Here is a 26,718-nt window from a genome sequence, read left to right on the forward strand (position 1 = left end):
TCCATTTTAGGAACTGTCCGGAGCAGGATAGGTTTGCTATGCGGATTTGCTCCTACTCTAGACAGTTCCTAAAATGGACAGAGGTGTCAGCAGAGAGCGCTGTAGTCAGACAGAAAGGAAATTCAAACAGAAAAGAACTTCTTCTGGAACATACAGCAGCTGATAAGTACTGGAAGGGTTAAGATTCTTAAATAGAAGTATTTTTCAAATCTGTTAAACTTTCTGGCACCAGTTGATAGCATTTTTTTTTTTTTTTTACAGTGGAGTACCCCTTTAATTACTGCTACAGCTTGTTCAGCTCTACATCTACAACTGTATACCACCTGCCCTATTCTGAAGGATGCATGAGGAACCATATCAAGTGGGCTCTCTTCAGCCAAGACTATACTAGTGTTGTTGATGATTTTCTGTTATTATTGTAATGGAGAATGGGGGAGTTTAGTGAGGGGAAACAAAACACCAAGCCAAATACAAATGGCACCGTAATGGGAAACCATTATAATTTTTGATCTGGGCCAATATTTGTTCTATGGTTAAAAAACTTTTCAGTTCATTAATGTACCGCCCGTAGAGTTGTAATGCCCCATGTAATGTACTGTCACAATGTCAGAAAGTACCACAATAGCCTTATACTGAAACAGCTTTATTGTTATGCAAACCACATTATCCATTTCTGCTGCAATAAAGTAGACATAGTGTAATTGACAATGTCCCTTGTGCGTTGAGAGCAAAACAGTTGAACCACTACCGTAATGAGGACATTCCAACAACCTACCCAGAAGTAACAGTAAACGAGTACTTAGAGAGGACAGAAACCTTAAGACACTTTTAATCCAGTCATCACCAGAGGTATCTATGAATAAAAAATGAAAATAAAAATGATTGCACTTTTTTTCTTCTTCAATTATTTTTTTTTTTAAGGTTTATTGGACTGACATGAAAGTAGGAGATGTTTATGTGCTGAAAATGGAGACTAAAATATTTTATGTTTAGGCTTTCAAGGTAATAATAGACAAAAATAATTTTATTAAAACACATATATGATTTTATTACCACTCATGGGCAACTTTAGTAGAAATAAGAGGTTTTTGACAATAATTTTTCATAAGGCTCTACAGACTTCCTAATAATTTCTGGATGATTTTCACCCTCCCATAGACACCAATGACAGATCACTGTGTAGTAGTAGGGCTGGTGATACATATGGATACAGATCACCCACACCTCCATTTCTGTTACCTTTTAGATGGGCAAAGCAGGTCATTTAAAGTACAGTGTTTAAAGGGGTACTCCACCCCTAGACATCTTATCCCTTATCCAAAGGATAGGGGATAAGATGTCAGATTGCGGGATCCCACAGCTGGGACTCTTGCGATCTCTGTGCAGCAGCCGGCATTCGTTTAGAACGCTGGGTGTGTGTGGCGGGGGATTGTGATGCCACGGCCACGCCCCTCAATGCAAGTCTATGGAAGGGGGCGGGGGTCGTGACGTCACGGGTGTGCCCGTGACGTCACGACCCCTGCCACCTGCTCCAATCGTTCAAAACAAAATGTTCCGAACACTGGGGAAGTGGAGTACCCCTTTAAAGTAGTCCACAGGATAGGGAATAAGTGTCAGTACTCCAGGCCCGACCTTCCAAGATGAGCAGGAACAATGGCCCACTCAGCCAATCATCGGCCCTGGTGACTGGCTGAGTCAACCTTCACGCCTGCTCATCTCCAAGGGTGGGGTCAATCAGCGGAGTAGTTTGTTAAAGGGGTTCTCCACTGCCCTTTCTTCCGGAGCTCCGCTCGCAGCGTCCGGAAGTTTATTACTCTGAACACTGTGCGGGCTTCCGTGTTTGGGCCCACCCCTTTAAAGAAAGTCTATGGGAAGGGGGCGCGACCGCTGTCATGAGGAGGTGGCCCTGAACACGGAAGCCCGCACACAGCGTTCGGAGTAATAAACTTCCAGATGCTGCAAGCGGAGCTCCGGAAGGCAGGGCCGTGGAGAACCCCTTTAAGTTCAGCCTGAGAGCACAGGAGATCATGGGGGGTCCCAGCAGTCAGACCCCCCCCCAATCAGACACATCCTATATCCTGTGGAAAGGAGATAAGTTTAGTTCCCTGGACTACCACTTTGGGGTCTATTCCCACATTGATGTGCAGGATTTCAAGCTGTGTTCAGTCAGTTTACACTGAAATCTGCAGCAGAAAATCCTGTGCATCAAATCTGCACAGAATACTGTACGTGTGAATAGACCCTTAACGAGCCTTAGATTATCATTCAAGGATTGGATGAAAGATTACTTGAGCGTTCGTGAGGATCTTCAATTTCCACCCCAATGTGGTGTTTCAGAGAAGACCTTTGTCCTATTAAGCTGTGATTTCTTATATGTAATGATGGGTTTTGTATTTGTGATGTGGACTTTGTATGTTTACATGTTGTATGTTTACATGTTGTATGTTTACATGATATATGGAAATGTTGTAGGCTGTGTTGTTGGACACGGAGTGCCATCTTGTTGTTTCTCTTTCTCCCCTATAGGTGGAATTCCTCCAATTTTTATGCATTTTATTATTTTCTGGCTAATAAAAGTGATGATTATTGTAACTGATCTTTTGTAATGACTCCATTCTTTGTGGGTGTCCACTCATTTTCTATAACAGCTAAGGCGATAGCGGACTGCAGTATTCGGCTATCTCTGACAGCTCCTATTGAATGAATGCAGTGGTGGCGTGTATGTGCCACTCGATTCTCGAGATTATGGGAGGGCCCCAAGTGGTAAGTTTCCCTGTGGTTGTCACAGCGGGGATCAGAGGCACATTGCCAGATTACCTGAGGGACCGTGAGTTACCTGCAGCAGGGAGCGCATCCCATGAGTGGGCATCACTGTCACAAACTGTTTACAGAGCACGATGCTGTTGATGTTTAGGCAGGATATGAATTAGGGAATAGTGCAATAACACAGAGGGTCACAATAATTAGATTAGCTCAGGGATTTTGCCATTAGAGATGAGCGAAGTTACAGTAAATTCGATTCGTCATGAACTTCTCGGCTCGGCTGCGTAAATTAGTTGAGCTTTCAGGTGCTCCGGTGGGCTGGAAAAGATGGATACATTCCTAGGAAAGAGTCTCCTAGGACTGTCTCCACCTTTTCCAGCCCACGGGAGCACCTGATAGCTGAACTAATTTATGCAGGAAAAGTCATCAACTGCCGAGCCTAGAAGTTGTTGACGAATCGAATTTACTGTAAGTTCGCTCATCTCTAGTTGCAATACTTGCTACTAAGTGCAATACAGCCTCTTGTTTACATTGTTTAACTGCATGTTTACATTAGGAATTGTGCAATATTTTGTGATCAGCACTTTACAATAATTTACCCTAATATACGATCACCTTATGGGAAAAGACTTTATATAAGTTTAAGTCTCTAATTAGGACGTGCCTTCAGTACGGCAGGGGTCTTGGTGAATAGGGGTTAAAAGTTGCCCCACAATCTCTCCTGAGGAAACTGACATAACTTACAGTAGAAATGCGTTGAGCGTTTATTATTGAATTGGCAGTAGCGGTCTTAGGTGTTTCTCGGATTGTTTTCCTTGAGCGACCATTGCGGTGGACCTGTTACTTGTGGAACGGTACAGCCAGTACCACTGTATATTATTTCACATTAGGGATCACTTTCTTTTTGTGATGTTTTAAAATTGGAATAATAAATAGTAAGTTTTAGGCACTTCTTAACATTTTTGTTGTTAAGTTTCCCTGTGATCAGATAGTTTGTCCCTATCCTATGGACAAGGGATCATTTTTTTGTTGTTGGGAAAACCCCTTTAAAGAAGCACTTTTTTTGCACACAACCCATGACTAGTTCTACAGTGCCATTTGTTTAATTCCAGCACAGCTGAATCCATGCACTTCAGTACTGTTGCTGGGTCATGTGATCACAAGTCTGACTCACAGAAAAACAGTGTTTAATGTGTCGGTGTAAATGATCAATCCTGAGTCAGCTGACTTCCTGTGAACTACAGTATAACATCACCATCAGATTCTCCTAGCAGCTCCCAGACCTCTCCCCTCCACACCAAGCTCTACCTGTATACTGCAGCTATGTTCATGGGATCAGGATATATAGTAATTATATACTGCTCCTGGGGCTGTGTTCACACATTGCATAATTGCAGGTTTTTTTATTTACTTATTTTTTTGGAGTGATTTACACAAAAACACTACAAAAAATTTCTATTTACCACAACTGTGCAAACAATTTAAAAAAATTGTCATTTTTACACAATTTTTTTTGAAAATTGCTGCAATAACATGGCCAAGCCATGGTAAAAATTTGTAAAAAAAAAAAAAAATGCCACAGCAAAGCAGTGTGCAAACACAGCCTGAAGAGTTTACAATCTTAATAAAACACCTCAATTCTGATTACACATCAAATTATTTTGTCCTCATGGCATTGTTTCTGTAAAATATTAGAGTCCCAGATGTTAAGGCTTCTGGTTGCAGGAGTCTAGTCAGGTGATTTGGTTGGTCTTATTAGCTGAATTGCAAAGATTACACTTCACTCCCCCCCTCTCTCTGCGGAGCCATAGTATTCAAGGGAAGTGTAGGCAGTATTAGATAATTTCTGTTCTGAAAACCCACGCCTGCCACAACAGCTAAAACAGGTAAGCACAAGGCATACACAAGAACCTCTACATTATAAATGGCCTATGCTGCACCATATTAGAAAAAAAAAAAAAAAAATCACAGAAAGCTTAAAAGTGTTACTGTTTCTGCTGAATGCTTGTTCCCCCAATATCTTTTTACTGCAAGAGTTGGGTTCAGTAAAATGTCTGTGAAGCCCCTTCTCCAGTACAAGTAGCGATTGGTGGGGATCTCAGCACCTAAACTCTGACATCTCTAGTGGGAGTCTCTATGTTTTTAAAGTATATTAGAATTATATTGAACATAGTACAGTGATCCCTCAACTTACAATGGTCTTTTCTGGACCATTGTAACTTGAAACCAGACTCAACATACAATGTTACGGACAGTCCAGATCTTTGAAACGTGTCAATGGCTGGAAGAACTGATCAATCAGAATGGGCAATCTACTGGTAAAACACCTGTATTACTGAAGTGTATGCACTGACTGATGTCTGGTAGCAAGGAGAGGTACAACATGTTCTGTACACTTTACCTGTGCCAGGGTTAGCTGCTCCTTTGGACACCAGGTAAGGGTGACTCCATGTTACTTTTTTAGGACATTGCCTGTACTGTACAGGACCTGGAAGAAGCTCCTGTCTTCTACATAGACCAGTTTTTCCCAAGCAGGGAGCCCCCAGCTGTTGCAAAACTACAACTCCCAGCATGCCCGGACAGCCGAAGGCTGTCCGGGGATGCTGGGAGTTGTAGTTTTGCAACAGCTGGAGGCTCCCTACTTGGGAAACACTGACATAGACCGTGATTTACAGCTCCCAGCAGATCTTTCTTACTTTTATATGTAAGGATTTGCTTTATCTCTATTAGTTATCTACTTATTTTTCTTTAACTCTCACTTTTTCCTATTTTTGGATGACAATTTGGTGGCTTAAGAACCAATTACCAGGTTTCCATAGAGTTCTGGTCTCAACATACAATTGTTTCAACATACAATGGTCCTCCCAGAAGCAATTAATATTGTAACTTGAGGGACCACTGTATTACAATGACAGCATTGTGCTAGTGATTGGGAACATAAAGCAGAATTTCTTTTCAGAAAATTTAAATTTTTTAATAAAAAAAAAATACATTTGATCTGAATTTTTGATTAACTATTTTTGTTTATTATCTAAAACAAGGAAAAGAGCTTATATTTTTCCTTGCTAAAGCAAATTTTTAATCCACAAACCAATTGAAATAAAGCAAAACCAATTAAATATAATTTTGGACAAAAACAACCTACAGACAAAATAAAAAAATATTTATGACTTGATAATTCCCCCTGAATATGCCAAGAAATGTATAATAAATATGTTATTTTACTGTTTTACTTACAATACTGGCATTTTAAAATATTTCAATATACACTGATGTCTCCATGAATCGCTGGTACAAAATATTTTACTTAAAAGACTATGTGCACCTCCAATTGCTTAGAGAAGTGTTTCCCAACCAGTGTGCCTCCAGCTGTTGCAAAGCTACAAATCCTAGCATGCCCGGACAAAGGTTGTAGTTTTGCAACAGCTGGAGGTACCCTGGTTGGGAAACACTGGCTTAGGCTGGGTTCACACCACGTTTTTCAAATACGGTAACTGTATACGATTTTCCGCAAAAAAAAAAAAAAGTATATGACCGTATCCGAAACCGTATGCATAGAGAATGCATTGTAAACCGTATTCCAAATGTTGTGTACGGTTGCATCCGTTTTGCCTCGGATACGGTTTTGCCGATTTTTCAACCGTAGGCAAAAACGCTGTCGACCACGTTTTTGCCTCCGGTTGGAAAACCGTATGCGGTTCTTTTAACATTGTTGTCTATGAGAACCGTACACAGAATTTCACAATACGGTTGCACACGGTTTTTCTAATCCGTTTTTGGAGTTGACACATGCGCAGATTGGAATTTCAATAGAACAATAGTAACTTTATTAAATTGCTGGAAAACTAATTCCAACAAAATAGCAAAACAGTTGGCAAAAACTGATGCAAACGGATAGAACCGTACGGGGAAAAACCGTATACGTTTTAATTTGGAGTCATACGGTTGTATACGGTTTTTGCCATACATTTTTTTGCGGAAAACAGTATACGGTAACCGTATTTGAAAAACGTGGTGTGAACCCAGCCTTAGTGTGTACAGCTTCTATACAAACCAACTTCTATATGAAGAATAGAAAGCCAGGGCACTCACCCTAGATGCTTGAATCTTATTTATTCGTGATAACACAAATACATGAAAGTGCACATGGGTACGTGTGGACGAACAAACACAGGGATCCTTCAAAGAGCCTTAGAAGGACCCCTGTGTTTGTTCGTCCACAGGTACCCATGTGCACTTTCATGTATTTGTGTTATCACGAATAAATAAGATTCAAGCATCTAGGGTGAGTGCCCTGGCTTTCTATTCTTCATATAGAAGTTGGTCACAAGAGAACTGTTGCTATCACCTACTGCTATTTTACCAGCTGCGTCTGTTTAGGGAACACATAGCATCGCAGTGCCAAGTATCCATTTCTTTTGAAGTGGTTCTATACAGACCTATGCATAGTCATGGGAACAGACTACAAACAACCCCTGTGTAGTCTGATACTACATTTATACTCTCTTCCATGCATCAACTACTTCAAGGTAACTTACATTCAGGTAAGTAAAGAGCAGAGATGAGATGGACTTCAGAGTTTATTTGTAGTTTGCAATCACTGAGGCACATAGGTCTGTATAGGAGCTGCATACACAAAATGGCAGGTGTTTTAAATCAATGATATTTGGCAAAGTTACTTTATTTTAAGTGTGAAAAAGGAAAAACATATAGGAAATGTGAACAAAGCCTTCATATCTACAGTCATTTGCTGTTTTAGTATTGAATCGCATTAAATCTCAATATGATACCAAGGAGTTATTATTAGAGATGAGTGAACTTACAGTAAATTCGATTCGTCACGAACTTCTCGGCTCGGCAGTTAATGACTTTTCCTGCATAAATTAGTTCAGCTTTCAGGTGCTCCCGTGGGCTGGAAAAGGTGGATACAGTCCTAGGAGACTCTTTCCTAGGACTGTATCCACCTTTTCCAGCCCACCGGAGCACCGGAAAGCTGAACTAATTTATGCAGGAAAAGTTAGCAGCTTCCGAGCCGAGAAGTTCGTGACGAATCGAATTTACTGCAAGTTCGCTCATCTCTAGTTATTATGTATATTGGTCATCTTTTCTAGTTTAACCCACCTCAGGAAGGCTTTATGTGTAACGATTTTTGTTAGTCTACATTCCCACCACGTTTTTGCAATATAGTTCACGTATAAGTTTTCAATTTGAAAACCGTATAGAACCATTTTTAAAACCGTATGCAATGACTCTCCATTGAAAACCGTATGCATCCGGTTGCATCCGTTTTGCGCCTTGTACGGTTTTGTCCATTTTCCCCCATACCCAAAACCTAGCCTACAACAGTTTTTGGTCCGGGTGAAAAACCGTATTGAAACTGTATACGTTTTTTTTTAACATGGAAGTCAATGGGAACCATAGAGAACCATATGTGCGTACGGTTCCATCCGGTTGGCACCATACGGTTTTTGACTTTGCACAGAGTTTTTCTTGGAATAAAAAAAAAACAAGTGAAACTTTATTCATAATGGAGTAAAAAGTTAAAAACGTTTACTTTTTTCTTAAAAAATGGATGCAACCGGACATAATTTTTCAAACCGTAAATGGTTTTTAACTGTATACTAGTCAAAATGTGTACACATGTTTTGATACAGTTTAGTCCGGTTTTGAGGAATCAGTTTTTTCATTAAAAACCTGATACGGGAACTGTATTGCAAAAATGTGGTGTGAACTCAGCCTTACCATAAAAAATGTCAGGATGTTGTGCTATCCAAATTGTTAAAGATTATATACAAATTAGGATGGATCAGGGGAGGGCATTTTACTTTTTTTTTGTATGTGTTCAATGTCCACATTTTAACACTGAATACATGTTTTTCATATCAACTGGCTCCAAAAAGTAAAACAGATTTGTAAATTACATCTATTAAAAAATCTTAACCCTTCCAGTACGTATCAGCTGCTTTATGCTCCAGAGGAAGTTCTTTTCTTTTTAAATTTCTTTCCAGTCTGACCACAGTGCTCTTTGCTGACACCTCTGTCCATGTCAGGAACTGTCTGGAGAAGGAGAGGTTTGCTATGGGGATTTGTTCCTACTTTGGACAGTTCCTGATACAGACAGAGGTGTCAAAGCATAGCACTGTGGTCAGACAGAAAATAAATTCAAAGAGAAAAGAACTTCCTGTGGAGCGTACAGCAGCTGATAAGTACTGGAAGGGTAAAGATTTTTTTTTAATAGAAGTAATTTACAAATCTGTTTTACTTTTTGGAGCCAGTTAACATGAAAAAAAATGGTTTTCCACAGGAGTACCCCTTTTGTTAAAAGGGCTATTTCGAGTTACAAAACCCAACCCCTATCCATAGGATAGTGGGTAAGTGTGAGATCTCAAAGGGTCCGACTGCTTGGACCCCCAAATTCTTGAGAATGGGGACCAAAGTCTCTATTCTAAATAAAGCTTATCCTCCAAGCCAGTTGATAGGGGATGAGTGTTGTTACGTATAATGACGTCTAGAGAGCACACAGTCTTTCTGAGAGTTGTAGCTCTGTTCTGGAGTTGACAGGGGCTCCCAGGATTCGGACAACCCTTGATCAGACACGTATCCTCTAACTTGTGGATAGGGGATAAGTTAATTTTTACTGGACAATGTCTAGATCAGGCACATTTTTCTAAACAGTAGCCAACTTCACATCACGTAACAAAACTTGACGCGTTTCGAGGGCATACGGAGCCGGAGTGTGGATCCGTGCACAGAAACTATTGGGAGGTGAGCCGGATTTTCTTTGCTCTTGTTACATTTTGCTAAACACAGCGGGTCAATAAAAGTTAACCCCTTAATGACTCAGCCCATTTGGACCTAAAGGACTAAGACAATTTTATTTTTACGTTTTCGTTTTTTCCTCCTCCCCTTCAAAAAATCATAACTCTTTGATATTTTCATCCACCAAATTAGTACATTTAAAATCCCCCTATTTTAAAGACCTATAACTTTTTCATTTTTCCGTATAAGCAGCGGTATGAGGGCTCATTTTTTGCACCGTGATCTGTACTTTTTAATAATACCATATTTGCTCATACAAAACTTTTATTACATTTTTCTTAATTTTTTTTGGAATAAAAAGTTATAAAAAAGCAGCTATTTTGAACTTTTTTTTTTTTTACGTTCATGTCGTTCACCGTCCGGTACCATTAACATTTTATTTTAATAGTTCAGATATTTACGCATGCGGTGATACCAAATATGTATATAAAATAATTTTTTTTACACTTTTTGGGGGTAAAATAGGGAAAATGGAACAATTTACGTTTTTATTGGGGGAGGAGGTTTTTCACATTTTTTTTACTTTATTTTTTTACTTTTATACTCTTATAGTCCCCATAGGGACACAGCACTGATCAGGGTTATGGGTGATCTTCTGCTCTGGTCTGCGGGAAGGCAGATCAGAGCAGAAGACTCCTAGAAGGCAGCGGAGCCAGGTGAGGAGACCTCCGTCTGCCGTGCAGGATGATCGGATCGCCGCGGCAGCGCTGCGGGCAATCCGATCATCCTGTTAAGTGACCGCGATGCTGCAGATGCCGTGATCTGTATTGATCACGGCATCTGAGGGGTTAATGGCGGAAATCCGCGGGATCGACAGCGACGCGATCCATAGCCGGGACCTGCCGCGCATGATGCTGGCATCGCTCTGATGCCCGCGGTTATGCTCAGGACGTAAATGTACGTCCTGGTGCGTTAAGTACCACATCACCTGGACGTTCATTTACTTCCTGCGTCATTAAGGGGTTAAAAGGGATCTGCCAGAATGTTTTGTGTTTTTATTTTTTTTACTTTCTTGAATTAAAGAAATTGGATATTAGAAAAAAGGGTATGTTTTTTTCCCCATAAACAATGTTACTCTGTAAGCTGTAGGCTATGAACAGGTGCAGTGCTGTTTCTAGGAAAAATGAAAAATAAAACCTTGTTTTCCATTGTGTATGCTCAATCCCAGAAGTTCCTAATCATGGTAGCATTGATTCCTCCTGGGCAAATAGTACTCCAAAGTATATCTGCACTCTATACACTACACTCCCCTTTAAACAAACAAACAAATAGTGATGTCGGGTTTAAAGTGACGAACATAAAAGTAAAAATGAAATGATGCACCTTTATTGTTTCCTCAGTAAGAATAGTTCTAACTGGTGAGGTTTGCAAGAATTTGTCATTTATTTACAAAAAAATAAAACACATTCAATTTTCATACGTGAACAAATGCGTGATTTCATAAATAAGAGGAAAATTCTGAACTTGGTTCCTTGTACCTTGCAAGAATCTGACCATTTGGTTGACTTTGCCTTACATATGCTCTCCGTGTTCTACAAGACTTTGATTGGTATGTCAGTAGGGAAAGTGAAGCATGCATGCTGCCAAGCCTCTTTGCTCCTTCTCTGCCCTCAGCGCAGTGCTAGTTTAGGATGACAGACAGTGATCTATAACATCTGGTTGCTAAAGAATATGCTACCTGACAGCTGTATTTAAAGGCTGTAACTTCTAGCCAGTGTAGCGATGGTACCAGGCAAGCTGAATTGGCACTGCCCTGGCAGCTAAGAAGGGAGACAGAAGCTCAGAGCAGTCAGGCCATTCCATTCTCCTCAACAGAGGTAAGATTCAGATTTTTCTACATGTAACTTTAGGTAAAAACCTCTGTAAAGAAAATAATGGATCAAGTATATAAATTAGTTTTTAGATATATGTCCTGGTTTTGCCAACGTCAGTAACGAATGTGAAGCCTTGGGTTGTGGTCACTATAAAGGGGTTAAATGGAATAAGAAAGGCAGTGTGGTACTGCAGCTCAGATCAATTCACTTAAAGGGATCCTGTCATAATATTTATACGGCCTCAACCAGGACTTTCCACGGTGACTTTTTCCTGCCCTGCTGGTCTTGATAGATCTCTCCCTATACCCAACTAGGAAGAGATCCATCAATCAAGGCTGGTGGGGCAGGGAGAAGTCACCAGGGACTGCCCCACTGACTCATGGTTTGGGCAGCATGAAAGTGATGTGAAGTTTCCTTAAATGTATCTGCAATGCCAGACATAGCCAATATAGACTGGTGTTATTTCTGGGAGGAAAAAATACAGGCTTTTTTTTCTTAATTTATGCAACCCTTTTTAATATGTACCTTCATGTACATTTTACAATGTTTGGACATGCCACAGAATATGACAACACTGATGAGTCTCTGCATCCTGGGATTTCTGCCAGTGGCTACAAAGAAGGTGCTGCACTCTTCGATGCCCAGTATTGGGGATCTGAGGACACAGACAGTCACCGATGCAATCTTTTGATATGTTTCTAAAAGTATGCTTGTTCCGAATGGACAGAAGAAAGAAAGATGCTCTCAGTTTCAAAATAAAAATGCTCAATTCTTATCTCCTCCCACATCTGCCATTGGGGGGGAAGTTGGGAGGCCCCTGTACACATTACATGGTTGGTTGGTCCTACTAAAATTGTCAGCTTTGGCCGACTTATCTTGTGTGTAGGGTGATCTATAGTCAGTATATTAAAAGTGTCACTGTCATTTAAAAAAAATAATAATTTATGTCATAGAGGCATGTCAAAAGTTTTGTTTGATGAGGGTCTGGGTGCAGAGACCGCCACCAATCGCTTAAATGAGTGGAAAAATGCGCTCGGCTAATTGTGTCTCCCCCGTCTCTATCTTTGCTGAAGGAGATGGACTCTATAGAAAGTCTATGGCACCTGCCTTATGCAGTGAGGAGAGAGACAGGGAGTGTAGCACTTGTCCAAGCACTTATACCTGTTTGTTTTATTGGTTGGTGAGGCTCTTAGCACCAAAACCCTGACCGATCAAAACTTTTCACACATCTCTAACAGTAACTTTATGATAAAATTAGCAAAAAGATGTAAACACTTTAAGTTAGTGTTATGTGGTTCGCCATGCACACAACAGTTCTATATACTCTATATGGGAGAAGAGGGAATTGAATTAATACTACTGACTTTTCTTCTTTCCAAAAATGGTGGCCTTTATAATGAAACAATCTACCACATTATGGCTATATTAAACCTCAACTCTATAGAAAGTGCAACATGTGATCTGGTAGGTATACTGAATCTTAGGTTACGTCTATAGCTAGTGTAACCTATATTGAATACTACTCATCTGATAAACGCGTAGCTAGGGTACAACAACTCCCTCACTTCAGCTTCTTCATGAAACATCAATTGTCACGGTTAATATCAACAGTTCATGACATTAAATAGAATTAAATATTGCTATAATACTTTTTTAAAACATTTCCTTTCTACAAATGAGCAATCAAAACATTGAATTAAACTCTTTTTGCTTTCCACACAGTGGAACAGACGTACATACACACAAACTCTGAATTGACTTTGGATGTAGCATTGATAGAAATGAAGAATGGTCTAAAACGGTTTTCATCCGGAAAACAAAAAACAAAAAAACAAAAACAAATAAAAGTAAAGGTATACTCTATTATGAAAAAGAACCAATAAAGGCACAAAACTACCACACATCACACAGCTTTTTGTAGCTCATTTTGAGTTTTCCTGACTAAAATCTAAATAGTTTACCAAATGTACAAAGCTTTGTCAACAAACAGCAACATATGGTATTACTGTGACCTGAAAACACAGTCAAGATTATTATTTCTTCATTATGCTAAAAAGTGACAGTTTCGTAACAACTGTGTCATCTCCTGAAACCCTCTATATCTCTACAGAATGTCTCTTGGTTTTTTTCTACCACCAATGTACGACACATCCTGATCTACTGCCAAACAGTTATCTAGGATCTCAAACCCACATTGTCCACAAAATATGGAAAGCTTATTTCCTGTTCAGTCAATTTCACTTTGAGCAAACGGAGTCCACGTGGTGCCACCTCTTCTTAAGGTCATTGCACCAAGTATCTTTACTTTGCTGAGGTCCATCCGTGATGTGTACCTCCAAACAGTAGTGTAGAATCTGGTCACTAAAGTTAGTTAATTGCTTCTCCATATTGTTTGGGAAGGTGCTTTCTGCTTATCTCAGTAGCTTAGATTACAAGTTTTTCTAAAATCCATTTACAAGAAGTTTTTGATTGCAACATTAGGATCACTTTCTGAAGAAAAGAAAAAAAAAAAACTATATTGCTTTCAATGGTGCTTCGTCATACGTCAGCTCCATATTGAAGGTCCTTAGAGGACCAGCACGCTAATCTAGTAGCAGAAGTTTGGTGTTTTTGAAAGGTCTGTGTCTTCCCCACCAGAAGATTGAAAAAAAAAATGTTCTTCCTGTTTCTTCCTTGAAGGATGCCTTTTTCTCCAAGTGTACAGGACTTGTAACATGAAAGACTTGAGAAATCCATCGATGCAAGCCAGATTCCTTATCAAGTAGACTTCTTCTTCGTTCCGACAAAACAAAAAAGTAGTTACAAGTAAACTTTCTCCTCCTACATCTTAAAACCTACTGTCACAATACAGTAATCTTCTGAAGGACTAGTTAACCAAAACATAGCCACTGTGCTGGGAGTCAACAGTTTCCATCATCTCACAGTCATAAGGCTCATTGAGGTTCAATGTTTTGTAGGATGTTTGAGGATCATGTCCTGTAGGACTAACCTGGGTTTCATGCAATGCCACTCCACTTTGTTGACATGTATCTACTGAATACTGGCATTGGTTTGTGTATTCCAATTCATGTGTTGGCACCCCGGTTAATTCACACGACTGGTAGGTATACTGTATGGGAGGCTGCTGAACATGAACTTGGGTTAGGAGCTGTGGCTGGCTGGGCTGTACCATGTGTTGCATCTGCTGGGAATGCAGCTTGTGATACTGACTTAAGAATGGATCATATTGCATTTCATCCGATGCAGGCTCCAATACTGGACTCAGTGGCTGTGACAAGCTGAACTGGTTCTGCTGCACAGACTCCTGGTGTGACAACGGGAGCTGCTGTCCCTGCATTGGATAAGTGTTTTCTGCTATTTGCATCTGGTTGAAATAAGCCTGCAGTTGGGGTTGCTTCTGCAAAAAGAGGCGCTTCTGATGTAGCCTGTGTGATCAAAAGGGAAAATGAATTACTCTTAGACAACAAAAACAAAGAAGCAGCACACTACACTGAACCCTCTCCAAAAGACCACCCCTTATCCAGACCAGATTTTGTGTGACAGATTGTCAGTCCGACAAACATTAGGGAGAGTGGTCATTTTCTTTGAGGAGACCACCCCGATAGAAGACCACTTTTCAATGCAAATTTGGGTGATCTTCTCTAAAAGGTTTCCCTGCATAACAGTAAACTGCTCCAAAAATCTTAAAACTTACAAAATCTGAAGAAATATCGAATGTAATATGGCTATGGTTGGACAACAGGAAAGCATTCAAAATTGCAGGTAACATCAACTAGTTACCCACTAAAGGTCCCCATGAAAAGTTGGCCAACTCTGCTGGTTTTGGCAGGACCAGCTGACCGTTTAATATGTGTAGAGTTGGCACCCCAGCTCACTCACCACAGGGAAGCCGCAGCTCAGATAGATGCAGGATGGCACCAGGAATCATGAAGGAAACAAAACATTTAGCTCAGCAAACGTTACTTCAAATCTCAAGAACATGAAGTAGAAAGGAAATGTTGTGTTTCAGCACGACTAAGGGGGCACTGCACCTGAAAGGCGCTATTTAAAGGGGTTCTCCGGTGCTTACACATCTTATCCCCTATCCAAAGGATAGGGGATAAGATGCCTGATCGCGGGAGTCCCGCCGCTGGGGACGCCCGTGATCTTGCACGCGGCACCCCGTTTGTAATCAGTCCCCGGAGCGTGTTCGCTGCGGGTCTGATTACGGGCCACCACTGGGCCGGCGGCGTGTGATGTCCCGCCTCCGCCCCTGTGTGACGTCACGCTCCGCCCCTCAATGCAAGCCTACGGGAGGGGGTGTGACAGCTATCACCCCCCCTCCCATAGGCTTGCATTGAGGGGAGGAGCGTGACGTCACACGGGGGTGGAGGCGTGACGTCACACGCCGCCGGCCCGGTGGTGGCCCGTAATCAGACCCGCAGCGAACACGCTCCGGAGACTGATTACAAACGGGGTGCCTCGTGCAAGATCACGGGCGTCCCCAGCGGCGGGACTCCCGCGATCAGGCATCTGATCCCCTATCCTTTGGATAGGGGATAACATGTGTAAGCACTGGAGAACCCCTTTAAGTTCCACTTCATGTTCCTGTGTATGCATGTCGGTTTGGGAATAAAGTCCAAAGGATTTAAAGTAACATTTGCTGAGCCGGATGCTTTGTTTCTTTCATGACCCTTTAATGCAGTGTTTCCCAACCAGGGTGCCTCCAGATGTTGCAAAACTACAACTCCCAGCATGCCTGGACAGCCAACGGCTGTCCAGGCATGCTAAGAGTTATAGCTTTGCAAGATCTGGAGGCACCCTGGTTGGGAAACACTGCTTTAATGTGTATGGGTCCTCCGGAGTCTTGCCTGACAGATGATGGTCAGAGAAGAGAAAGATGGGCCGTGGTTTTTTGTTTACCAATAGGTCGAAGTTTGAAACACCAGATAAGGTAAAATCTGACATGTATTGCAAATCTTCATAGAATTGAAGGCATGGTAGCAACAAGGCAGAAACCTTTCAGCCTTTTTTCAAGCCATCACAACCAAAGCAGCATAATAAAAGGGGTGATCCAGGAATAGAAAAACAAAGCGCTCTTTCAAAAACCGCTCCCCGTCTGTTTCCAAGTTAGGTGTGGTTCTGCAGCTTAGCTTCATTAAAATGAATGGAGCCAAGTTGTAATACCACACACAACCTGGGGAAAGACGTAGAGCTGTTTTTGAAGTAGATTAACTCTGTTTTTCTATTCCTGGATAACCCCTTTAAACACAGCAGCATTTTATTTTTAGTTTATTGGGCAGTCTAGCTGTGACTTACCCCTCCTATCCCCATAAAGACTGTTCGGCTGAAATGAATATTCATTAACATCGGGTGAACAAGAGAGATAGCTGTCAGCCCGAGTAATAATTGGCTGACAGCTATCAAAGGTCTATGGGGACCTTAATACTCATAACTATGGAGATATCTAGAGTCCTACTACCTGTTCAATTCACTCGTCCTCTGTCTCATACCAGATTGCCTGGCCTACCAAAAAAAACAACCCGCTAGGGAGAAGAGTGTCCTGAATGCTAAGAATATATTCACATGGCATATTTTTCCCAAGAGACAAATCTCCACCATTTAATATGTGACAATAATTTCAATGGTAGCCTGCATTTTCCCAAGCAATATGCTCAAAATAAATGACATTGCAGTCTATTCCCACATATTTAAATTGCATTTTTTCAAAAAATATGTCCAAAATTCACTGTGTGAACTGTGGCACATATTCTCAATAAAAAAACTATACATGACCCCATCTTACGAAGCAGACCTTTGGCAAGACCTAAAAACTGGATCTCACCTGTGTTCTTGAAGTTGCTGCTCCAAACTTCTGGGTGTCTCCTTACAGTACAGGGGGCAGCTGTTTTGAGCTTTCACCAGCAGACTCCCTTTCTGCAAAGGAATAAAGACGGGCTGAAATTTAAAGCAGTAATAAGTATTTCACATAGGTCAAGTGGACCCCTGAAAGGGGAAGCAAAACTTCATGCCATGGAAGAAAATCTGAATATTTATCACATTTCAAATACTGTGAAGAACATGAGAAACAGGAACCCTGGTTTGTGGACTGTCAGATGAATTATGACGATATATAAGTTGGTAAACAACCTATAGACTGAATGGACTTGACCAAGCTTTGAATATTTTACCACATTTCAGTAGCTAAGTTAAAGGGGTACTCCACTGCCCCAGCATTCGGAACATTTTGTTAAACGACAACTGTAGTGCAACACTTTTATATATGCCCGTGCCCGGGCCTCAAAAATAAACAAAATAAAGTTATACATACCTTCCTACGAGCACCCGTTGGTCCGGCAGTGCTGACGTCATTCCACTTCCTGGGGACTGGGACGACCGTCTGTGTATCACTGGCCGTAGCGATGTCCTGCCCCGGCCTGTGATAGGCTGAGCCCACTGTCATGTAAGAAGCCGGCCAGAGCTCCATACATGACAGTGGGCTCAGCCTATCACCGACCGGGGCGAGACATCGCTACGGCCGGTGATACGCCGATGGCTCTGCGGCGTCCCCGTCCCCAGGAAGTGGAATGGTGTCAGCCCTGCGGGACCGTGAGGCCTGTGCCGGACCAACGGGGGCTCGTAGGAAGGTATGTATAACTTTATTTTGTTTATTTTTTAGGCCCGGGCATATATAAAAGTGTTCCACTACAGTTGTCCTTTAACAACGCTGAGTGCAGGGGTCGTGATGTCATGCCATGCCCCTTGTGATGTCATACCACGCCCCCTCAATGCAAGGCTATGGGAGGGGGCGTGACTGTTGCCACGCCCTTCCCATAGACTTGCATTGAGGGGGCGTGGTGTGACATCACGAGGGGCATGGCATGACATCACGACCCCCGCAGCCCGCACCCAGCGTTCGGAACTAAATGTTCCAACCGCTGGGGCAGTCGAGTACCCCTTTAATCATCCTAAGGGTGGATTCACATTTAGAAATTTCTGTAAAGAAATTGCTGCAATCCATGTACTCGCTGCCAAAACTACCCCAGTCAATTACATGGAATAAGTTTTTACCTATAGACCTTTCTGCAACATAATTTGCCTTTTGTGTATCAGTATGACAACAATTTCATCATGTAATCTGCCTGGTAACTTTGAGATGCAACATCTAAAGAGGTGCCAATTGTGTACATAGACAATTCATAGTACATTGTATTCAGGAGATGGGTCACATCCTACCTGCAGCCTGTGTTGTAAATACTGTGTCTCCAAACTCTGACGCCTTGACAGTAGCGGAGGTTGCAAGTTATTAGGAAACGTTGAAATATGTAGAAGTTGTGCAGAGAGATTAGGCTGGGGAAACAAAAGGAGATAAATGTGAGAAACTTACTATAAAAAGTAATTTGGAGCCTCAACATCTACATTATAGGGAACCTGCCACATTAAGTATGCGGTCTGATCTACGGGCAGCATGTTAAAGAGCAGGAGAAACTTAGTAGATTGATATCTACTTTTGTGTGAAAATATTCATAAAACATTTGTTATTTATTCATTAAAATTCTTGCTCTTTATGGTCTTAGGTGTCCATGGGGTAGGTTTACTCAGTGATAGCCCTTCCTGTATAAGTGTGTATGCAGAGATAGCTGCTCATTAGTGTGTAAGACCACCCACTGGACTCCTAAGCCTAGAATGAGCAGGGATATAAATGAAAAGGTATATACATTAAAGGGGTATTCCAGTGAAAAACTATTTTTTTTCATATTAACTGGCTCCAGAAAGTTTAACAGATTTGTAAATTACTTCTATTACAAAATCTTAATCCTTCCAGTACTTACCAGCTGCTGAAGTGGAGTTGTTCTTTTCTGTCTGACCACAGTGCTCTCTGCTGACACCTCTGTCTGTCTAAGGAACTGGCCAGGGTAGGAACAAATCCCCATAGTATACCTCTCCTGCTCTGGAGAGTTCCTGAGACAGACAGAGGTGTCAGCAGAGAGCACTGTGGTCAGACGGAAAATAACTCAACTTCAGCAGCTGATAAGTACTGGAAAGATTAAGATTTTTTTAATAGAAGTAATTTAAAAATCTGTTTAACTTAATCTGGAGCCGGTTAATATGAAAAAACATTTTTTTTTCACTAGAATACCCCTTTAATAGATAAGCTATACTGAATCTTTTTCCATGAAAATACATATCAATCTGTTCCATAACATGACGCCTGCAGAATAGACTACAATATCAATGTGACAGGTTCCCTTTTATGTTAAAAGTTATGAGTGCCATTACTTATATAGTTTATAAGATGAATGACTGCTTGTCTATGAGCATTCTTTCCCCTCAGTAGTCATATACTCTAATTTGCAATAATAAATAACAGATAGGGCTAATGGGATGGATAAAACAGCGGCAATCTCTATATCATCTCTTAAAGATACTCCCACCACACAGTATATGTCTCCCATTCATTCATTTAATAGAAGTGTATGATATACTGTGTCTTAACAGAATGTATACACTTTTATGGGAATGGTACCAAGAGTGAACCCCACCTATATAGTTAAGTATACTGAAATAACTGCTGCATTATTGCTGCACTGGTACACTCTGCCTGGCAAGCACCCAACGTACATTTTTACTCAAAAGGAAGGAGTTGTGTGTAAAATTCCGGGAAAGAAAAACCCAAAACCCAACTATTTCTGATGCTAACTGTATATGTCCACCCCCAGCTAAGCATGTTTTGTGACAATATTCTATACTAAATATAGAATAAAATATAGAGTTTGGCAACTAATACTCTCAGAGCACTCCAGCAAAAGTTAACTGTGGATAGGATGGATGATGATGATGCGTTGATGATGCTCGAGTGCTGTACTGTCTTTTCAGCACTCCCATAGAAATGAATAAAACGCGTGCAGTCTGCAGCACGAGCTCCTTACCGAATGCCGGGTCCCATCCCTGAGATTGCGGGGGGGCCCCAGCAGTCGGACCCCTGCGATCAGCTACTTATCCCCTATCCTGTGGGGATAAATTAATTTCTGCCATAGTTCTCCTTTAATGGTTTTCTATTTCTACTGTACAAACAAGTTTTTCCATAGAACCCTTTAATTACACAATTTTTTCTACACATTTATTAGGCTTTCCCCAAAATGGCTTGCATTATACCTGGGGGTTGTTGGGATCGTGTAAGCTAGGGGATGTAAGATTTGGATCTTCAGTAGGTCCCATTTGCTCATATAGCATCTGGATCTTATTGAGCTCCAAGATACCCTTGGTTCTTGCCAAGTTCTGAAGGTGCTGCCGGAATGCCACGATTCCTATGGTTACATAATAAGGAAAAGTTAGAGACAAGTGCAATTCAACACAAACAATGGAAATTATAAAAATAAATAAAGGGGTACTCCGGGAAAAAACATTTTTTAAATCAACTCATGACAAATAGTTAAACAGAATTGTAAATTACTTCTGTGTAAAAAAAAAAATCTTAATCCTTCCAGTACTTATCAGCTGCTGTATGCTCCAGAGGAAGTTGTATAATTCTTTCCTGTCTGACCACAATGCTCTCTGCTGACACCACTGTCCATTTCAGGAACTGTCCAGAGCAGGATCGAATCCCCATAGCAAACATCTTCTGCTCTGGTCAGTTCCTGACATGGACAGAGGTGTCAGCAGAGAGCAGTGTGGTCACACTGGAAAGAACTATACAACTTCCTCTGTAGCATACAGCAGTTGATAAGTACTGGAAGGATTAACATTTTTTAATAGAAGTAATTTACAAACCTGTTTAACTTTCTGGCACCAGTTGATTCGAATATTTTTTTTCTACTGGAGTACCCCTTTAAGGTCTTTCGGACAATGATAAATAAGAATATGAATAAAAGATTATAGAAATAACTGAAACTATACATTTTACAAATATCTACCACAGCTTGAAGTAAATAGTCATGAATATAAGGCAATATATACTACCTTGTGTGAGTGAGGTGTCAGAGGCTCGTCTTCCTTCACGAAAACTGACTGGAGACCTGTTGTGTGCTTCACGTTTTTGAGAGGACATGGCTGGCATGGCCAAGTTGGTAGGCTGTAAACCTATATATGGTGGAGTAAGCCTGGTGACGGACTGGTTAGCCATAGCCACTTCATTAAAAACTCCAGCATCTTCCTGGAAGTTGAGGTCGCTTTGAACAGATCCCATGTCATATTCGCAGTCAACACTTCCCAAAGATGGGTTGTTCCCAATAGTAAAAAGTTTTCCTGCAATAAATGGTAAGATGAACGTATGTACAAACTATAGTTTGACACAAGCCAACATCACTATTTATGGTATTAGGCTAGGGTTGGTATAGTTCTGCTATTGTCAAACAACTTATCCAAAATGTACTTATCATTAACCTATTAAAAATGCATAGAAATGAGCAAGGCAAACAATAGGGCAGATTTATTATTTAAAATATGTCAGATTTCTGGCACAATTTGTGCCAAATCTTGGCTTACATGACTTGAACCACATTTATGTCTTGTAGACATTGTGTCTTGTCTAAAAGGAGGAAGTGACTTGAATCTTGCAAGCCAAAAATTTTGGCATAACATAAGCCAACTAACAAGTGGTCTAAACATACACTAGACAGTATAAAGAAGCTCCAAATGTATCAAACAGCATGAACCACTGTAAAGCTGTCTAGTCATAAAGAGGGGTTTCTTGCTCAAGACCCCCTTCTTTAAAGGGGTACTCCGCCCCTAGACATCTTATCCCTTATCCAAAGGATCTCCCTGCTGCACCCGGCGTTCATTTAGAGCGGCAGGCGCATCGCCGTAGGCTGATTACGTCTAAGCCATGCCCCCCTCGTGATGTCACGGCCACGCCCCCTCTATGCAAGTCTATAGGAGGGGGCATGACTGCTGTCACACCTCCCATAGACTTGAATTGAGGGTGTGTGGCCATGACATCATGCTTGTGGCATGGCCGTGATGTCACGAGTCTCCTCCCCGCATCACCAGTCATCTGGCATGGAGCAAAGTTCACTCTGTGCACTGGATGTCTGAGATGCCGCAGCAGAGATCGCGGGGGTCCCCAGTGGTGGGACCCCCCTGAACAGACATCTTATCCCCTATCCTTTGGATAGTGGATAAGATGTTTTGGGGCGGAGTACTCCTTTAAGTAAGAACAGATAAATGCATTACATGGAAGGTCCTTCATTTGTATGCAAACACTGCAGTGGAAAAGAATAGCCAGAAGGCTGTGTCTCGAAAATAATAGTTGTACTTTGAGGATTATAGAAGTCAATGCCATTGCAATCCAGCTGATGATAGTACCATGGGTTGACCTGCAGAGCTGCCCCTCACCGATTTTATTGGGTGCGTGTGTACAAACATACAATTGTGCAAACAGTTCATTGGGAAATAGAGGACACTAAAATGACCGGCATCATTTTTCATAGCAGGATGCAAGGATTTTATTTTAGCCTAACTGTAGAATTTTTCAATGTGTTTTGTAGTTATTGTGAGATTTATGTTCCATACAAATAGACACACACAAACATACTTTGTTTTCACTGCACTTGTTCAGATGAATGAGTTGTCAGTGACAAATGTGTGGAGCAATCTATTCTCTAAATATCACTGAAGGCCTTTACAAAATGTCCAAGGCAAATCAGTAAATGGATGCACTTGTATAAAGCAGCCCTTGAAGAGAGATGGCGAGTTGAAGGCTAGTACAAAAGCTGAATGTAAATGAAGCCTGAAATATTATAATAGGTGTGAAAAGTATCTGTATGCCTCTCACCAACAACAAGCTTCCATTCTTGTCACTTTGAGAGTCAAACTGTTAAAATTCTTCATGTCATATGATTCCCTAGAATTGGTCACTAAAGACTGGATATGCAACAAGTGCCTAGAAAATCCATCTCCATATACCCTTTTAGAGAAGGGAGGGGAGGAGAGGAAGGGGCCCCTGCAGAGGATCTTAACCCGAGTGGTTACAAAGGGCATCTAATGCTTTGGAGGACCTATCCTGTCCTGCAATGGCATGGTGTACCATCGATTTCCTCATTGTTGGTGCTGCAGGAAAACTTACTGCTAAATGTTCCCACAAATCACAGCTGATCACTGGGGAACACTCTTAGATCAGCTTCTAACAAGCAAGGATTGTCTGGAGAACCCCTTTAAAAGACCATCCCCTTTTAAGAGGCTGCTTTCTTAAAGGTAATCTGATCTCCAGGGGCCAGGTGCAAGGGAAATGTGGTATACCTTAGAGTAAAGGTCCTCTGTATGATACTCATATACTCTTATAGGTTACTTGTTTAAGTGCTGTCCAAAGTCCCCCCCCCCCCCCCCCCCCCCGCCCCCATTAAGCTATCCTCTGCATATCGATTTGTGTGCTGTATGTGTAACAGCACCTCTTGGCTGGTTGGTCTAGATCGGGGTCATGTGACATGCTCCATTACTTTATTTGCAAGATACCAAGAACCAGTCATTTGATTCCTCTAGGCCAGTCGTCTTCAACCTGCGGACCTCCACATATTTCAAAACTACAACTCCCAGCATGCCCGGACAGCCGATGGCTGTCCGGGCATGCTGGGAGTTGTAGTTTAGCAACATCTGGAGGTCCGCAGGTTGAAGACCACTGCTCTAGGCCAATAAGCAGTTATGGGTCTCTAAGATTTTAGGGCCTATTAAGTGATCAAACTTACTGTCAGTAGAGCCCATAGGAGATATGCCTGGTGTCAATTTTGTGCTGAGAAATTAGTAAAGTGCTATTATATATACTTTGAAGTGTGTGTTTACTCTTGCATTGTATAGGTCAACTAGAGACCATGCTACTTACAGCCTTACCTTCCATGTCTGGTGCCACACTGGGTAAGACCACTAACTGGTTTGTCACTTCTGCAAGTGTGTGTCGTCTTTGCCCACTACGTCTGCCTTGAAATGCTGCGAATGCTGCAGCCGGATCATCCTCAGAGTCATCTTCTGTCTCAATTCCTTCATCAATAGAGGTCTCCATCATGTTACTTGGCAAAGACTGGCAACCCTTCCTCATTGCTACAGGGGGTAGAGGATCCATTAAGCAGCCATTAACCTGTCAGCAAAGCAGAAAATAAAAGTCAGAGCTCGTATTACATATTAGCATACAGAAAATGCTATAGGTTACAAAGTAAACCTGTTTTCTTTTTCCTCCTAAGGAAATGCATATGGCATTACTTAAATGGTAACACAGCTTAAAGGGGTACTCCCTTGGAAAACTTTTTTTTTTTTTTTTTTTTTTTTTTTATCTACTGGTCCCAGAAAGTTAAATAGATTTGTAAATTACTTCTATTAAAAAAAATCTTAATCCTTCCAGTACTTTATGGGCTATATACTACAGAAGAAATGCTTTTCTTTTTGGATTTCTCTGATATCACGACCACAGTGCTCTCTGCTGACCTCTGCTGTCCATTTTTGGAACTGTCCAGAGCAGGAAAAAATTCCCATAGCAAACATATGCTGCTTTGGACAGTTCTTTTAATGGATAGCAGAGGTCAGCAGAGAGCACTGTGGTCGTGACATCAGAGAAATCCATAAAGAAAAGCATTTCCTCTGTAGTATACAGCTCATAAAATGTATTGGAAGGATTAAGATTTTTTAATAGACGTAATTAACAAATTTTTTTTTAACTTTCTGCCACCAGTTGATTTAAAAAAAGTTTTCCACGGGAGTACCCCTTTAAAGCATACCGGTACGTTTAAAGACCTGCATGGTTTGAGCCCCTGGGAGTCACCTCTGTGGTGAACAGCTATATCTCATTGTTTACATTTCAGGAGGCAGGATCAGAGCTAGACTGTTTGCCAGCAGTACTCACACCTGTATTTCCTTTCCCTTAGTTCTCTGGCCAAGCACTGTACAGCACCTACTCCTCTTTGCTATGCCAGAGCATAGTGCTGCATAAAGTGCACTGAACTGAACAGGCTGGCACTGTTTTGTGGGGAGGATTTAAACAGTCACTACCACAGTATAGGTGGCATGTAAAGTGAGGAGAGGTTATCTTTGCACTGGGTTTGCAAGGTGCTATGTGGGCAGAAAGTAGCGCAGCAATAACATCCCAGCAAGACAGAGGTTACATCACAAAAGCAGTCCTAGTCTAAGCAGTGAATAGCTGCCGTTGGTGGCGATGACAAGTGTGGACTCTGGAGGCAGCAGACAGGCTCTGTATGTACGCCGGCTCTCTCCCCTGCATAACACCATCTAAGTCCTGCCCACACATCCTGTGTTTCAGGAATTCCCCTAACAACAGACAGCCATCTGCAATGGCTTAGACTAAAAGGCTTTTTTGTGGGGTAATAAGTAATTTTTAGAGATTTACAGATGACAGAGGCTATCAAATTAAAGAAAGTTGTTTGAAATGACAGTGATCACTGGAGATTTTAACATCAGAATAATAAATGAATATACATAATGTCCTGACATGTCCATATATGTGATAGGTGAAATGGATTATGGAGTATAGATAATCATTCTGTAACTGATCTCCCTGTAATTGTAACTTTGTTTTCATACTGGAGATACAATCAGCTGTTAGTTTCAAATTATATTTTAAATAAATGATAATAAAGATCTAAATAATGAATTAACATAATACTTCCATATATTAATTAATTAAACAAGATTACCATATAATGCTTATATTCTACTTTTATATATGGCCAACATAATGATGCCATTCAATACCTAAATAATACTCTTATGTGTTTGTCCACATAAAACCACCATAAAAATTAGTGGAGAACATAAGACAGACAATCCTGAAGATAAAAGCTGGCAACCACTACTGATCATTTGTGCAGGATTGTTCTTAAAAATATAAACCCTGTCTTGTTCGTTGCATGTTGAATTTTTATTCATATAGTTCTCACTATATATCCAAAAAGATGACTGTGGCTTATGTGACGTGCGGTGTGTTGATAACAAAGAATAATGACACAAAGGAATGACACAAATGGTAACGTGTGAGCCCCCAGGTCAACTGGTTTGGCCATGCAAGCGCGTATAGCCATATAATTAAAAAGGGAAAAAAGTGTTACGTTAAGAACTGATCTGCATCAGATTGGCCCCAAATCAGTGAGATAACAACAATGCCTTTGGCAAGGAAGGAGCTTAAAAGAAAACCATGCAGGAAATGGTGGCAGAGACTTGGGAATTTAATCATTTCTCTCCAGGATGTGACTAAGAAATCGTTCCAGAGGAAAACTGCATCTGTGAGCAGCTGATCATAGGAACTTCAAAACCAGAGGGGGCCTCCTATGCAGCTTAATTTCTTTCCGGCCTTGATAATGCCAGAGCACGTTGCCTTCTCCTTTAACTGGATGTCCATACTGTGGTG

At 41.2% G+C, this 26,718-nt stretch overlaps 1 protein-coding gene across 2 annotated transcripts in view; it reads right to left on the reverse strand.

Moving 5' to 3' along the window:
• Positions 1-10,943: 10,943 nt before the first annotated feature.
• Positions 10,944-26,718, reverse strand: part of SIK2 (salt inducible kinase 2) — a 167,762-nt gene continuing 151,987 nt past the window's right edge. For both annotated transcript variants that reach the window (XM_056541847.1, XM_056541848.1), the window contains exons 10-15: positions 24,198-24,441; positions 21,336-21,620; positions 20,532-20,683; positions 18,612-18,725; positions 17,221-17,312; positions 10,944-14,821 (exon numbers count right to left, since the gene is read on the reverse strand). In XM_056541847.1, coding sequence (XP_056397822.1) covers positions 14,263-14,821; positions 17,221-17,312; positions 18,612-18,725; positions 20,532-20,683; positions 21,336-21,620; positions 24,198-24,441 — 1,446 coding nt within the window. In that variant the 3' untranslated portion in view covers positions 10,944-14,262. The remainder of the gene's footprint in view (positions 14,822-17,220; positions 17,313-18,611; positions 18,726-20,531; positions 20,684-21,335; positions 21,621-24,197; positions 24,442-26,718) is intronic.

This window comes from Hyla sarda, chromosome 10, assembly GCF_029499605.1.
Source record: "Hyla sarda isolate aHylSar1 chromosome 10, aHylSar1.hap1, whole genome shotgun sequence".
Classification (NCBI taxonomy): domain Eukaryota; kingdom Metazoa; phylum Chordata; class Amphibia; order Anura; family Hylidae; genus Hyla; species Hyla sarda.